Raw genomic sequence first — 13350 nt, 5'->3', positions numbered from 1 at the left:
AATTTTTTTGAATAAATTTTCTTGATCACTTGATGCTCTTGGTAATCCCCAGTGTATGTATTCTTGACTTTCACTGTTCTCTTCCCTTGAAAACGCGCTGATCTCGAAGTAAAAATGGTAGTTAGGCTTCAATCTGTAGACAGACAGACAGAAAAAGATGCTCTGCGCATGCGCAAAGGACTAAGGTTGGAATGGAAAGGAACAGCAATGGACTTAGATACACTTTGGAAAAAAACGTGATATTGTGATATTTATTTTGTAGTGACTAAGGATAGTTTGGAGTAGTTAGTATGCTAGGAATGAAGGTCTATGTAAAAGGTTCAATAATCAGCTGATATCTCAATTTCTACAAAAATGTACTTAGGCCCGTTTGGAATCGAGCTCTTCATATGTGTTTAGTTCAGTTGATAATGTGTCTTTATTTTCAATTTCATCAAATGTAAGACTTTAATTTGGTACCAAAATCAAACAAATCCGACCATCCTTTCGGAGTTTCCAAGATAATTTACGTCATTTGAATTCTGGAAACAGACGAAAAAAGTTACAATATTGAATATATTTAAAATATTAAATTACAATATTGATTGTAATCATGGTATAAACCATCGTGAAACACTGAAACAAAAAGTATCTCAGATTTGGCTGAAATTTGGTCATATCTCCTGAACGATAATGAATTTTGCAAATATGATTTGATTCGTGTTTATCGCATCAAAGACCAAGAGATCACGGAGTTTGATCGATTTTTATTTCTCACAAAAAATTGATGAAAATCATAGACTACCGTAACCATCGTGAACCACACTGAGACAAAAAGTATCTCAGATTTGGCTGAAATTTGTTCATATCTCTCCTGAACAGTAAGAAATTTTGCAAATATGATTCCAGATCCGTGTTTCTCGCATCAAAGACCATAAGATCACAAAGTTTGAGCGATTTTCATTCTTAAAAAAATTAATTGATAGCATGGACTAACCATCGTGAACCACACTGAGATAAGAAGTATCTCAGATTTGGCTGAAAATTGTTCATATCTCTCCTGAACAGTAAGAAATTTTGCAAATATGATTCCAGATCCGTGTTTCTCGCATCAAAGACCATAAGATCACAAAGTTTGAGCGATTTTCATTCCTCACAAAAAATTGATTAGAAGCATGGACTAACCATCGTGAGCCACACTGAGACAAGAAGTATCTCAGATTTGGCTGAAATCTGGTCATATCTCCTGAACGGTAAGAAATTCTGCAAATATGGTTCCAGATTCGTGTTTATCGCATCAAAGACCATAAAGTCACGAAAAGCCATGGACCATGATACCATCGTGGAACACACTGAAAATAAAAGTATTTCTGATGTGGCTGTAATTTGCACCGTAGTTAGAGCTTGTCCTGAGAAATGTCGGAGCCACATTTGGCATCTCCAGCTACTATACAGAGTGAGTTACGAAGCTGCAAACATAAAATTTTCAATTGGTCATATCTCCTGAACGGTATGGAATTTTGCAAATCTGATTCCAGATTCGTGTTTCTCGCAAGTTTGAGCGATTTTTATTTTTCACAAAAAATTGATAAAAGCCATTGACCATCTAAAACCATCAGGAAACACACTGAAGCAAAAAGTATCTCAAATTTGGCTGAAATTTGCACCATAGATAAAGCTTGTCCTGAGAAATGTCGGAGCCAAATTTGCCACCCCCAGTTACTAAAGAGGGTGAGTTTTGAAGCTGAGATTTACATTATTCATGAAATCCATTAATGAAATCAATCCATCATGGATTTTTGCAAAAATTAAAATCACTCAAACTCTGAGAAATGATAGTAATTTACATGAGGAACAATATGTCATCTCATTGGCGTTATTCAGTCCTATTGTTGAGTTATAAGCATTATTTTGAAGATGAGTGACTTTTCTTAACTACTGAGAGTGAAGTAAAGATTTTATGTTCATTATGATGACAATAATATGTGGATAACTCACCCTGTATTGTAGCGAAACGTCTCATATTATAGCACAACACTTGTTACAGTAGGTCAACCTCTATCCATAGCCCAAACATCAACCAAATCTGGAAGATGTGCATATTTCATGAAATCCATGGATGCAAAAATTAATATTTTGAATAAACGATACGGTACCTAACTATAATATTCTGTTTAAGTAGGCTACCTATATTATATATTTTTATAATAAATGAATAAATTATTAGCACTATTGAAATGGGTACCTATCATTGACTGAACGAAGTGAGGTCTAAGATTCAAGTCGACGGTTTGGTATTTCTCTTAATGTTTAAATGTCTATATATTTATATGTTGCGCATTTACGGCGAAACGCGGTAATAGATTTTCATGAAATTTGACAGGTATGTTCCTTTTTAAATTGCGCGTCGACGTATATACAAGGTTTTTTGGAAATTTTGCATTTCAAGGATAATATAAAAGGTAAAAGGAGCCTCCTTTATACGCCAATATTAGAGTAAAAGTCAGACTATAGAATTATTCATCATAAATCAGCTGACAAGTGATTACACAGATGTGTGGAGAAACAAGTCTATTACTGTATTTGTATAAGGTCGAGAGTTTCAATCAAATACATTAAAGAGGTACGGTATGCATCTTTAAGCTGGGTTTACACCAAAGTTATTAACAAAATGGTTATAACTTAATCCTTATAGATTCTATTGAACGGAAGTTGACAAACACATATGTTCATCATGTGTAAGATAAGTTATGTTCAATCTAATATAATCTAAAAGGATTGAGTTATTGAATTTTTTTTATAAATTTGGTCTAATCGCAGCTTTAAGGTCTTTGGTTTTAATATTTTGTTTTGCAGCCATGGTATTATTATGCGTGCCCATCAGTATCAATATTCTCACATTCGAAAAAAACTAATTTAATAGGCGAATAAAAATAAACAAATTAACTAAATAATGCTGGAGAAATTATTATATTTTTGATTATAAAAAATTAATTTTCATCAGATAGAAAGATCATCACGGAACTGGATGAATTATATCATATGGAATACACATTCAAACGTGAACTGAGTTTGTTAACATTTAAAACAGTTGACATCTGGTACTTGTGGATGAGAATACTGCGTGAGGTCTACTGTTCACAGAACTACTAGTATACTATAAATTAGATCAATTTGTGTCGTAGTCTATAATTATAAATAATTGATAGTTGGCCTATCAAGTAATAAATATACCGTAAGGTATATAAATACAATCAAATTTTTCATAAAAGATCAAGTAGGTATTCAAACTCAAGAAATTATAGTATTTGGATATACAAAAAAATATATGGGGTTTAAAGGAAATTAGTCGTTTTCTATTATTATCATTATTATTTGGTCATTATATTTTCCATACTCAAGCACCATAAAATGTACCGTACAATAATAATTAATTTCACAATAACTTTGTAGCAGTGGTGAGAATTTTATTATTGTAAAATATTGATGTTAATACTATTATCTATTCTCAAAAAGACCACTCTGGATCCAAGTTCTTGAAGCAACTTGGAATTTAACGAAATTAGGCTAAATATTATTTGACTATCCAAGTCTATTTATTTGGTTTGAAAAATGGAATATTCTACTGAAAATGTCACATCTACCAATTGAAAAACAAATTATAATATTGTGGATTTGCTCTTTTCCTCATTATGGGCAAGTATTTTGATTCTTGACAGGTTAATTTATGTATAAAGTTTATGTTTTTCCCTTAATCAAATGAATGTGAAACATGATGATCCTAGGAATATAATGATTGAAAATGTTATGATATAAAAGGGGTATTCACAATGTTGGAGTTGGCTGACTGAATCGAGCTATTCGCAATCTCCAGCTGTTTGCTAGGTCTGTGTCAACTCACTATAAGATCAACAATCATATGTAGTTATTAACACAGAAAAGATACCAGATCCAAGAGTATTGTTTATGAGAATAGGTAAAGCATAAATTTCAAACGAGATAATACTGACAAAATAAAAATGCCTGTCACACTAAGGACACTTTTTGTAAAAACATTTACATGACATTTTTGTGCATTTTATTATACTTTGCTTATCGTTATCGACTATAATTTACACTACTGACAATTCACAAAATATTGTTCATCACTTAAATATACCAAGCTAAAAATATATTTGGTGCCAATGTATATTATATATATATATATGTACTTAGATTCTATTATCATAGTTTATAACTCAATAATAATTGAAATTATTAACTGCAAATGACACAGCAATAAAATTTCAATTTCAAATTTCAAATAAAATTTTATACACAATGATGAATATTATTGAATTATCTTTTGTTAAATCAGCAACATTTGAATAAAACCATTCAAACAAAATGCAAAAATTTAAATATAGCACATCTAGTTCTGTATTTCAAACTAAATAAAAATAAGAATTAATGGAAAATAATAAATCGATATGGAAAATCATTAACTAAAATAATGACAAAAATCAAACATTAAATGCTAACAATGTATTATCATATTGTACTTTCATTCCTTAATAATACAAGTACTGTATGATCTTTGGGATCTCAAAATTCACTACGAGCTAATTTGGTGGATTGGTAAGCTTAAACTTAATTTGTGATACTACAGTGAATAATTATTGCAATTGAATAATATCAATTCGTGTAAAAATTGCAAATTGCTGGGAATTTTTCTTTTTCTTTATAAAGTAAGAGAACAATTGTATACCTTTTCTTAGAAAAAAATGGCAATAGAATATTACTATTACTAGAAGGTCGTATAGTTATAAAGGTTTATCCGTAGTTAGACTTAACATCTCTATGAAATGCAAAATAATTGGAGACTAGATAGAAATAGATGGATTTGTTAGAACACTTTGCATCGCTGATACATTGTTTCTCACAATTGGAAATTTTCTATAATAACGAAACACGTAAGTAATTCTACTAGCGTTTGTGATAAAAAGTTCTAGCATACATCGTTGATGAAGACAATGAAAATGATAATAAAACATTATGAATGAAGAATTATTACATCCATAACAAAGAACAAACGTATCATACACACCAGAACATTATTCTATTTTATCAAGTCGTTAGTACATGATCAAATTTTCGTAAAAATACTTGAATATTTTCTTTAATATTTGTTTGAATATATAGTTGATTTGTGAGTCTTGTGAAATTGGTTTTATTTGAATCTAGTCCATTATCATATGAAGTCGTTCAAAAAATTGGACAATATTTGAAGCAATCCGACCGACTTGACAAGACTTTCTTCTCATCTTTACCTTAAACGTCTTCTTAATTACTTTTTAATGAAAATTTCATCATGTAATAACGACTTTAGTCATACCAACCTACACGAATTTACTATAAATTGTACTGACAGTTTACCATTAATATTGGTGTTGATTCTATTGCTTTTTGAGATAAAGTAAGTAAGCGTAATCCTAATATTTGAATACAATGACATTTTAACTTCCGTCGCAAATCCATTTATAATAGCATAGATACAGAAATCATATCACTCGATATAAATTACATCTAGACTTAGTAGAAATATAAAATCATACATGCTAATGACCATATCGGTTTAAAACAATGTAGTATCAAATACTTAACACAAAATGGTTCGACAAAACTTTGGCCCGGTTGCACAAAGGCTGGTTAAATTTGAATCATGATTAATTGCACGAGAACCAATCAGAGAAGGCGTTTTCGAGAAGACAACGTCTCTGATTGGTTCTCAAAATTTAACCGGCTTTTGTGCAGCCTGCACTTTCAATTATTCAAAACAACCATTTCCAAAAAGCATATTCACACATTACAGGCAATGAAAATACACCTCTCCCAACTTTAACAATCATAAAACTTTTCAAATTCAACAACAATAATACTTTATAGTGACAAAATATAAGTTTATTGCACAGATTGAACAAAGATTATTCTTGTTGATCCAATACAATGAGATGCTTATTAGTGGCTAATCTATTGATGGTTAAAATAATTAGGTATGTATACAAGGAAGTATGTAAAATAAATAGCAAACATTAATGGAGATCAGTTACAATTGATTTGTTTTCCAATTTTCGGGAAGAGATACATGGATATGTTTATAATGAATGATATAAACTTATGAGAAAGTAGATCATGTTTGATCAATTGATATTTTAAGAAGACTTCTAATATAAGTGATTAATGGAACTAATAATGAATACCAATATTTCTATTAGATATAATTTATTTGAAAATAACGTTTATAAACAAGCTAAAACGCATTCAAATAGTAGCCTACAGTTCGATGGAGGATGAGAAGTCAGATTCAAAGCGATCAAATTATTTTTTTAAAGAAATAGATAAATCTGAATCCAAGAGAGGTATGAAAGAAGCATTGTCAGATAAGATTGTGAGTCATTACTCAATTCATTAAACATGTAATTACTTATGTGAGCATCTACCAGAAAAACTACATTGAAACTGTTTCTTGTTCCCAATCTGGGTGTCGTGATTATAAATGTCGAACTGTGGTAAGTGTGAAAACGGCCAATGTATTTCATTCATAAATAATTAAATATATAAATATGCACTTCATGGTAACAAAGCCCTTGGAGAGCTGGTAACAAAATTTTAAACAAAAAACTCACATTCATAATAAATGCTTGGCAAAGAATATGAATATTTAGTGTTCATTGTATGCTTTTAAAACTGGAGGGAAGATAATTTCATATCTAAATCAATAATTTAGTACCTATATAGGTAATGCACGTTTAGGATTAACACCTATACTTTGTTTTTGTATTATGTTGTTGATTAGTAACTTACCTGAATAAAAAATAGACCGAATAAATTCGTTGAATTTCCTTCTTTCTTCATTACATTATAGAATTATAGGCCAGCTTAGAATCGAATTATTAAAACATAAAATTAGGTCTGTCACCAAAAAATTAATTCCTTACAGATAAATCGATGAAAATAACAAGTTTCAAATTGAACTCACAACTTTACAATCTTCGTAAATTTATCATTGTTTTCTTAGAATGTACAACTACATTATTTTTAAATAACTTCTTGCTACTATATTGTTTGTTCATTTTACATAGTTCAATACAGATTGCTGTATATTGTAGTTCCAACATTCCTCTTTTCTAAAAATAGTAAAGCTATAATACTATACATAATACATTTTCATTGACGCATTTTAGTACGGTAGCCTATATCTACATTTTCTAATAATAATTTGTAGATTTCATAAGCTATGTTACAATATTAGTGATTATTGATTATAATATTAAATACTAATTATAATTACATGGTGTATACTTTTTGGTGGCCGCTAGCAGATTCTAAAGATTCATTCTAACAACTAGAGTGTCCTTATGGACGGTTGTCAATAATATAATATGCACTTATTAGCTATCTAAATCCTCCATTATGGCTTTTGCAATGGGGCTGAATTCATGGTATGCATAATCTATGATGCGCCTAAGATGATAATTAATTATTATGATGTATAAAGTTGCTATAGTGTGATTAGCTTCAAACTGTTGGCAATGTTTGAGAACATTGATGCTATTATTAACAAAGGCATGCTGACAGTTTGAGCTAAATCTCACTAGATGAGTTGCATATGAATTGGCAGTGTGTGGAATAACAAACATTAGTGTTAGAAAATTGGTAAATTAAAATAATAAATGGTGAGAAATTGTTTGAATTTTGGCAGCAAATAGCAGCTTCATTTAAACTTTACTGCGAACAACTATAAATTCAATGAAAAATATGAAATTCAACAAAAATTCTAAAGATTGAGGTGTTTCAAAGTGTGTGAACTAGACAACAGTGTTGAGTAGTTCAAAATCTATATTCTAGAAACTTTAGTAGGCAATGATAGATTTGGGAAATTGGTAGGGAGTTAAAGAAAGTTAGAAATTAGTAATGCTACTCATTACCAATTAGTAATTAGTAATTACTAATTAGTATTTACTAAATAATTAGTAAATACTAATAAGTAGTATTAGAGAATTGCATTGGAAATTGTATTGAAGTTGTATATCACAGTTATTCGAATAAAATTAATGGAATTTGTTTAAATCAACTCGATGTAGTATTTGTAATAGCTTTTGAACAATTACAACATAGCAGTCTGATAGGAATTAGACATAGCATGAGACATTAAGTGTTCAAACGTGATTATTAACAAGCAGTTCGTAATGGAAAGAAACATTAAAGAGTAATATTTGTAGTTGATTTTTTTTTAATAAAAAAATTATTTCGATTTCCATTAAACATGGTTAAATTCAACAAAAGTACTTGCAACCGGGAGATAAACGTTGATAACTAATTGAAATTAACTTGTCTGAACAAGAGTCAAGTTCTTTAAATGAACCCATTTCCAATAGTATAATTCGTAAATGGTTCTATGGATAAAACAATGATTAAAAATGTAATTTTGAAACAAGCAGCATAGAACAACTCTATCGTTGACAATAATAATTATTTAGGCTGATTAATTTCCATTGACTTAAGCGTAATATATACTTGGATATATGATGAAAAAGTACTTTAGATTAGGTAAGCAATGTTTAGGCCTACATTAGAGAATATGCCAATAAAAAGATATGGTGACGATGGATAAAAATTAATGATTTCACTTCTTCAAAGTAGCTAAATAAAGTTTAGACCTTAATATAATTTTTCGTTGTAGTTCGATTTCATAAGTTAGACAAGACAATTAATAAATATACTCTATTTCATGAGACTAATAGTGTAAAAACTTCAAATATATTAACTTACAAATGTTTTACACTTAACTATATGTTGGAAACAAAATATTATTTCTCCAGAATACACCATTTCAAGAAAAGGCTTTATAATAATATGGTGAATATAAACTAGGCCTCAAGATGAACGTAACTTAGATTCGCCCATCAAGAAATTGAACCTTTAGCTGCTAAAATTAATACTGTAAAGCACTTCATAGTGTAAGGTGTTTTCTGTGGAAGATTGATAGTTTCTATTACCTAAATACCTTTATATTGCTTGAAATTTAGGAACTGTTAAGAGCATATTAGAAAAATAAAAAGACTAAAATAGACGAATAGAGCAGCTAATGTATTTAAACTTAATTTACCCAATTTAAGATTATGTATTTAACATTTCTTCAACTATTGTAGGTAAGGCAAGTATTGATTTCCAATTAAAATAATAAAATAAAATGATTTTGAATTGTAGATACCGGCAAGTAAGTTAGTATAGATCAGCAGTTTTTTGGAAACTTCCAAATCAATAACTGCTCATAAATCTAGTTGAACTTAATTTTTTAAATTTACTAATTGATGCAAATATGTGAGGTAGTGTTGGATACTTAGATACCATAATAGCTTGATAAATCAAATTAAAATACAATAAATGCATCTTCACTTGAGCAACAAAACTCGTTCAAATTATTATTTAAAATTAAATTAAGATCAAAAGATAATTTCAGAAGTATTTTTCAAGTGTAAGTCTCCTAGTTTATAATTAAAGTTCTACAAATGTATTTGTAGGAGATTAGAATAAATGTGTTGGTTGTGGAAAAAGTTGGAAAAAAGCATAAACCAATAAGCTAATTAGTAGTAAGCTTGAATGGGAGGAAGAAGTTCAATTTGAAAATGGCTCAAAGCGAATTAGCTTGAAGCTTAAAGTTGGAGAAAAGTTTCAATGAATAAAGTTTGTTCTATCAAAGTATCTAATTAGAGAGTAAAAATAATATTGATCACAATGGAAAGATATAAAAATCTAAGTACACTTTTTTAAACTGTTTACTCACTTAAACTTAATCACTTAAGTAAACAATTTAAAAAAAAATGTTAGGTACTTAAATTTTTATTTTCAAGAGTAGCCCTAGCAAAAAAGTTAATATTGATCACAAATATGCATTTGAACTACACCTTATTTGCTTTCGAATGATGATCTAACTCATGTGATAACTATAAAAATACAGTTGATTCTCTATTTGTTTTCGTGTAAAGTAATACAAAAGAACGACACAAAGGTTTTCTCACTTGAAACACTTTAGATTCCAAATTCTTCTCACACACTTGTAACAATATTATATAAGTTTGAAGGAGTTTCCTGGACGAAGTAACTGAAATTGTTTGTTTTTTGTTGAACCACGGTAGTTTATAAAAATCTGAACACTCTTGGGACAAATCAATGCGCTTTCCTTTGATGAATAAATTAATTCCTGAACAAATTATTGGACTCTTTTGCAATACTCATCATCACACATCTCTGGCGCCGTTTGTATTATCCATCCATTGAATTCAGCCCCTTAATGTTAAACGGACACCCCTTTTTTCGATGTCGTGATCTCCTCTGAATCCCTGGTTACACTTCCCTGAAAATCGAAAATGAAAAGTATTGAAAATCCATAAAAACAATACAATGCGGTATAGATAAGTATAATCCTATACTATTAAACGAGAAATTTCTGTTTAAATTTCACTTTATGCTTTTGGAGTACAAAAGCATAAAAATTTTATCACGAAAGAAGAAATTATAATAACATTCATATAGAAATGTTCTATCTGATCACAGTGAATTGAGATTAATTCAATTCAATTCAATTTAATAATTCTTTATTGAGGTATTCAGCACACAATGATTAATGATTAGAACAAATTTTTTGATCTAGGCTAAACTACATGAATAGCTATAGTTGAATGACTAAATGGATAGACATACAAAAGAATCCAATAATCAACAAAGTCTTGAAGGTCTTATTTTGCAAAACGTAAATTAAATAAGTAACATGATTAAAAAAATACAAACCTCCATTAGAAAAAATAAATAAAAATAAACATGTAATGAATAGCCTACACAATACTCAATCAAAGTGCTCTGACCCAGCAATAAAGGTATAGTCCCACATGAGTCATAGACTTGTGTGTGGACGAGTACCGTCATATACTAAGTAATTTGAAATTGGAAGTGTCAAATGAAAAATTCAAAAATGAAAATAAAAAATAAAAAGTTTTGAGAAAAAAAATGAGCAAAGAACAGCGGCAATGAAAGGAGATAAATAAGAATCAAGGTAGGTACATAAAAGGCAAGTCATTTATATTATAGTTTTGCAGATGGCAACATTTTTTCCTGATTCCGAAGCTAGGGGACTTCTTGAAACGGTATGTCTGAGTTACTCTTTTATAAATTAAGAGTACAAAGGCTCCAGCAGATGTTCAGAGTTACAGGCACCAGTCTCGTATAACCAATTACAAATAATTTTTTTGTAAGCAAGAATACCAACAGTGGGATCAACTATTTCTCTGTTTTGGGGCTTTTCTTAATAGGATGTTGGAAACATATAACGGGTTTGTGCGGTTTATTGATTTAATAATTATAGGGACCTGTAGGCCCACATTTGCAGAGCTTCTAGTATTGTAATTATGCGTTACTTCTGTGACAATACAATCCCTATTTCTGAATGTAAAAACAAGTACATTTTTTATATATATTTGTCTTAGAGTCAGTAATCTGGAGTAATTGAAAAGTGCTTCTGTGGGGTACTGCTTCTCTAATTTCAAGCCTGCTTTAATTATCAGCTTCTGTATAATATACAGAGGCTCTAACGTAGTTTTAGCCGCTCCACCCCATGCAATTATACCATAACTAAGAATCGATTGGACATAGGCAAAATAGACTGACTCAATTTCTTTTCCATTTAGTATGAAGCTAAGCTGGTAAAATATAAAGATCATTTTTCGGAGCTTACGTTGCAGATTGATTATATGATTTTCATATCTAAGATTACTGTCTATCATAACACCTAGATAGTTGTAGCTTTTTACTCTTTCAATTGTCTGGCAATTGCAGTCAATGCTATAGTTATCGTCGCAAGAATGGAGTTTCAGCATCAAGTCATTAGGGGGCTCACTTGATGTTCTAAGTGCGATAGGCAGACATTTTGTCATTCCCAGAGGAATGCAAAAATTTCCCTCACTAAGGCCCAGTTGCACAAAAGCCAGTTAAATATGAATAATCCTGATTAATTTCACGTAAACCAAATCAGAGAAGACCATTTCAAAAAGATGGTTCTACTGGAATTAGTCAGGATTGAAAATAACCCGGCTTTTTTGCAACCGGCACTAAGAACCTGATTGAATTATTACAAAAGTTCAACAGCTGAGTCATAATTTTGACACAGTCCCACACACATGAACTCGCTCACTCACTTCCATCATCAACAGACGACGCAATAATATTATTATCAGCTGTTTTTCCAGAGATGGATGATAATTATCCTTTTAATGTCCTCCAGCGAGTTTTCCCAGGGATGATACCTAGTGCAATCGAATTTTCATATTATACACCTACTATGTTCTGACTTTCGTGAGAATCGTTAGAGCCGTTTTCGAGATCCGGTGAAATACAAGCATATAAACATCTAAACATATAAACAGAAATTGCTCGTTTAATAGTATAGGATATCTGTATGTGACCGGATCTCGAAAACGGCTCTAACGATTCTCACGAAATTTGGAACAAAGTAGGTTTAAGATATGAAAATTCAATTGCACTAGGTCTCAATACTGGAATAACTCGCTGAAGGACATTAAAAGGATAAATACGTCCTTGGAAAAACAGCTGGAAATTTTGTCGTCTGTCCGTAATAGAAGTGAGTGAGCGAGTGCATGTGTGGGATATTCCTCAGCTGATACACGAAAAACTTATTTTGTTTATTTCTCTTTTTTTAGAAAACATAATTACTTCGGAAAGTCCAAAATAGTAACTAGATGCTGTTAGTGTAGAATAGTACGTAGTATATTAACAAATATTGTAGCAAACATAGAATACCATTCTAAATCGAATTCATAGTATATCTATTTGTAATTATTGATGATGTGTTTGTTTTTTGAAGTGCGAATGAATTGTTATTTTGATGAGTGATAGTAGCTCAACCTAGATTTTGATTTGGACTGTAGTTTTGATTTGAAAAAGGACAGCTTTGGGCATAAGCCTGTTGTGCCTCCTCACATAACTGTAAAAATAACTGTACGACTGAGAAAATGAATAAATAAATATAACCTATAAATACAATCTTTCGTTACAAATTTTCTATGCTTTTACACTCCATAGCGAAGCTCCGTCCCCCGATATTACAGTACTAAAGATAATATATTAGGTACACACTTTCAATGTTACTTTACAGGAACAACCAATACAATACTATTATTTATTCTTACAATAAGCACAGTAGAATCTCGCTAATCCGGAGTTTTCCGGAGTTTTCCAGTTTATGGTTAAAGTTTATATGGTTGATAACTTGTTATATTATGATGATTGCGCTACAGCCTACTGATTATACTGTATCCT

The 13350-nt window shown here is 30.3% G+C and overlaps 1 protein-coding gene across 1 annotated transcript in view; it reads right to left on the bottom strand.

Moving 5' to 3' along the window:
* Positions 1-3331: 3331 nt before the first annotated feature.
* Positions 3332-13350, bottom strand: part of LOC111056664 — a 131211-nt gene continuing 121192 nt past the window's right edge. The window contains exon 15 of the mRNA XM_039424744.1: positions 3332-10375. Coding sequence (XP_039280678.1) covers positions 10316-10375 — 60 coding nt within the window. The 3' untranslated portion in view covers positions 3332-10315. The remainder of the gene's footprint in view (positions 10376-13350) is intronic.

Source organism: Nilaparvata lugens, chromosome 3 (assembly GCF_014356525.2).
Source record: "Nilaparvata lugens isolate BPH chromosome 3, ASM1435652v1, whole genome shotgun sequence".
NCBI lineage: Eukaryota > Metazoa > Arthropoda > Insecta > Hemiptera > Delphacidae > Nilaparvata > Nilaparvata lugens.
This window is presented reverse-complemented; position numbering and strand designations above follow the sequence as displayed.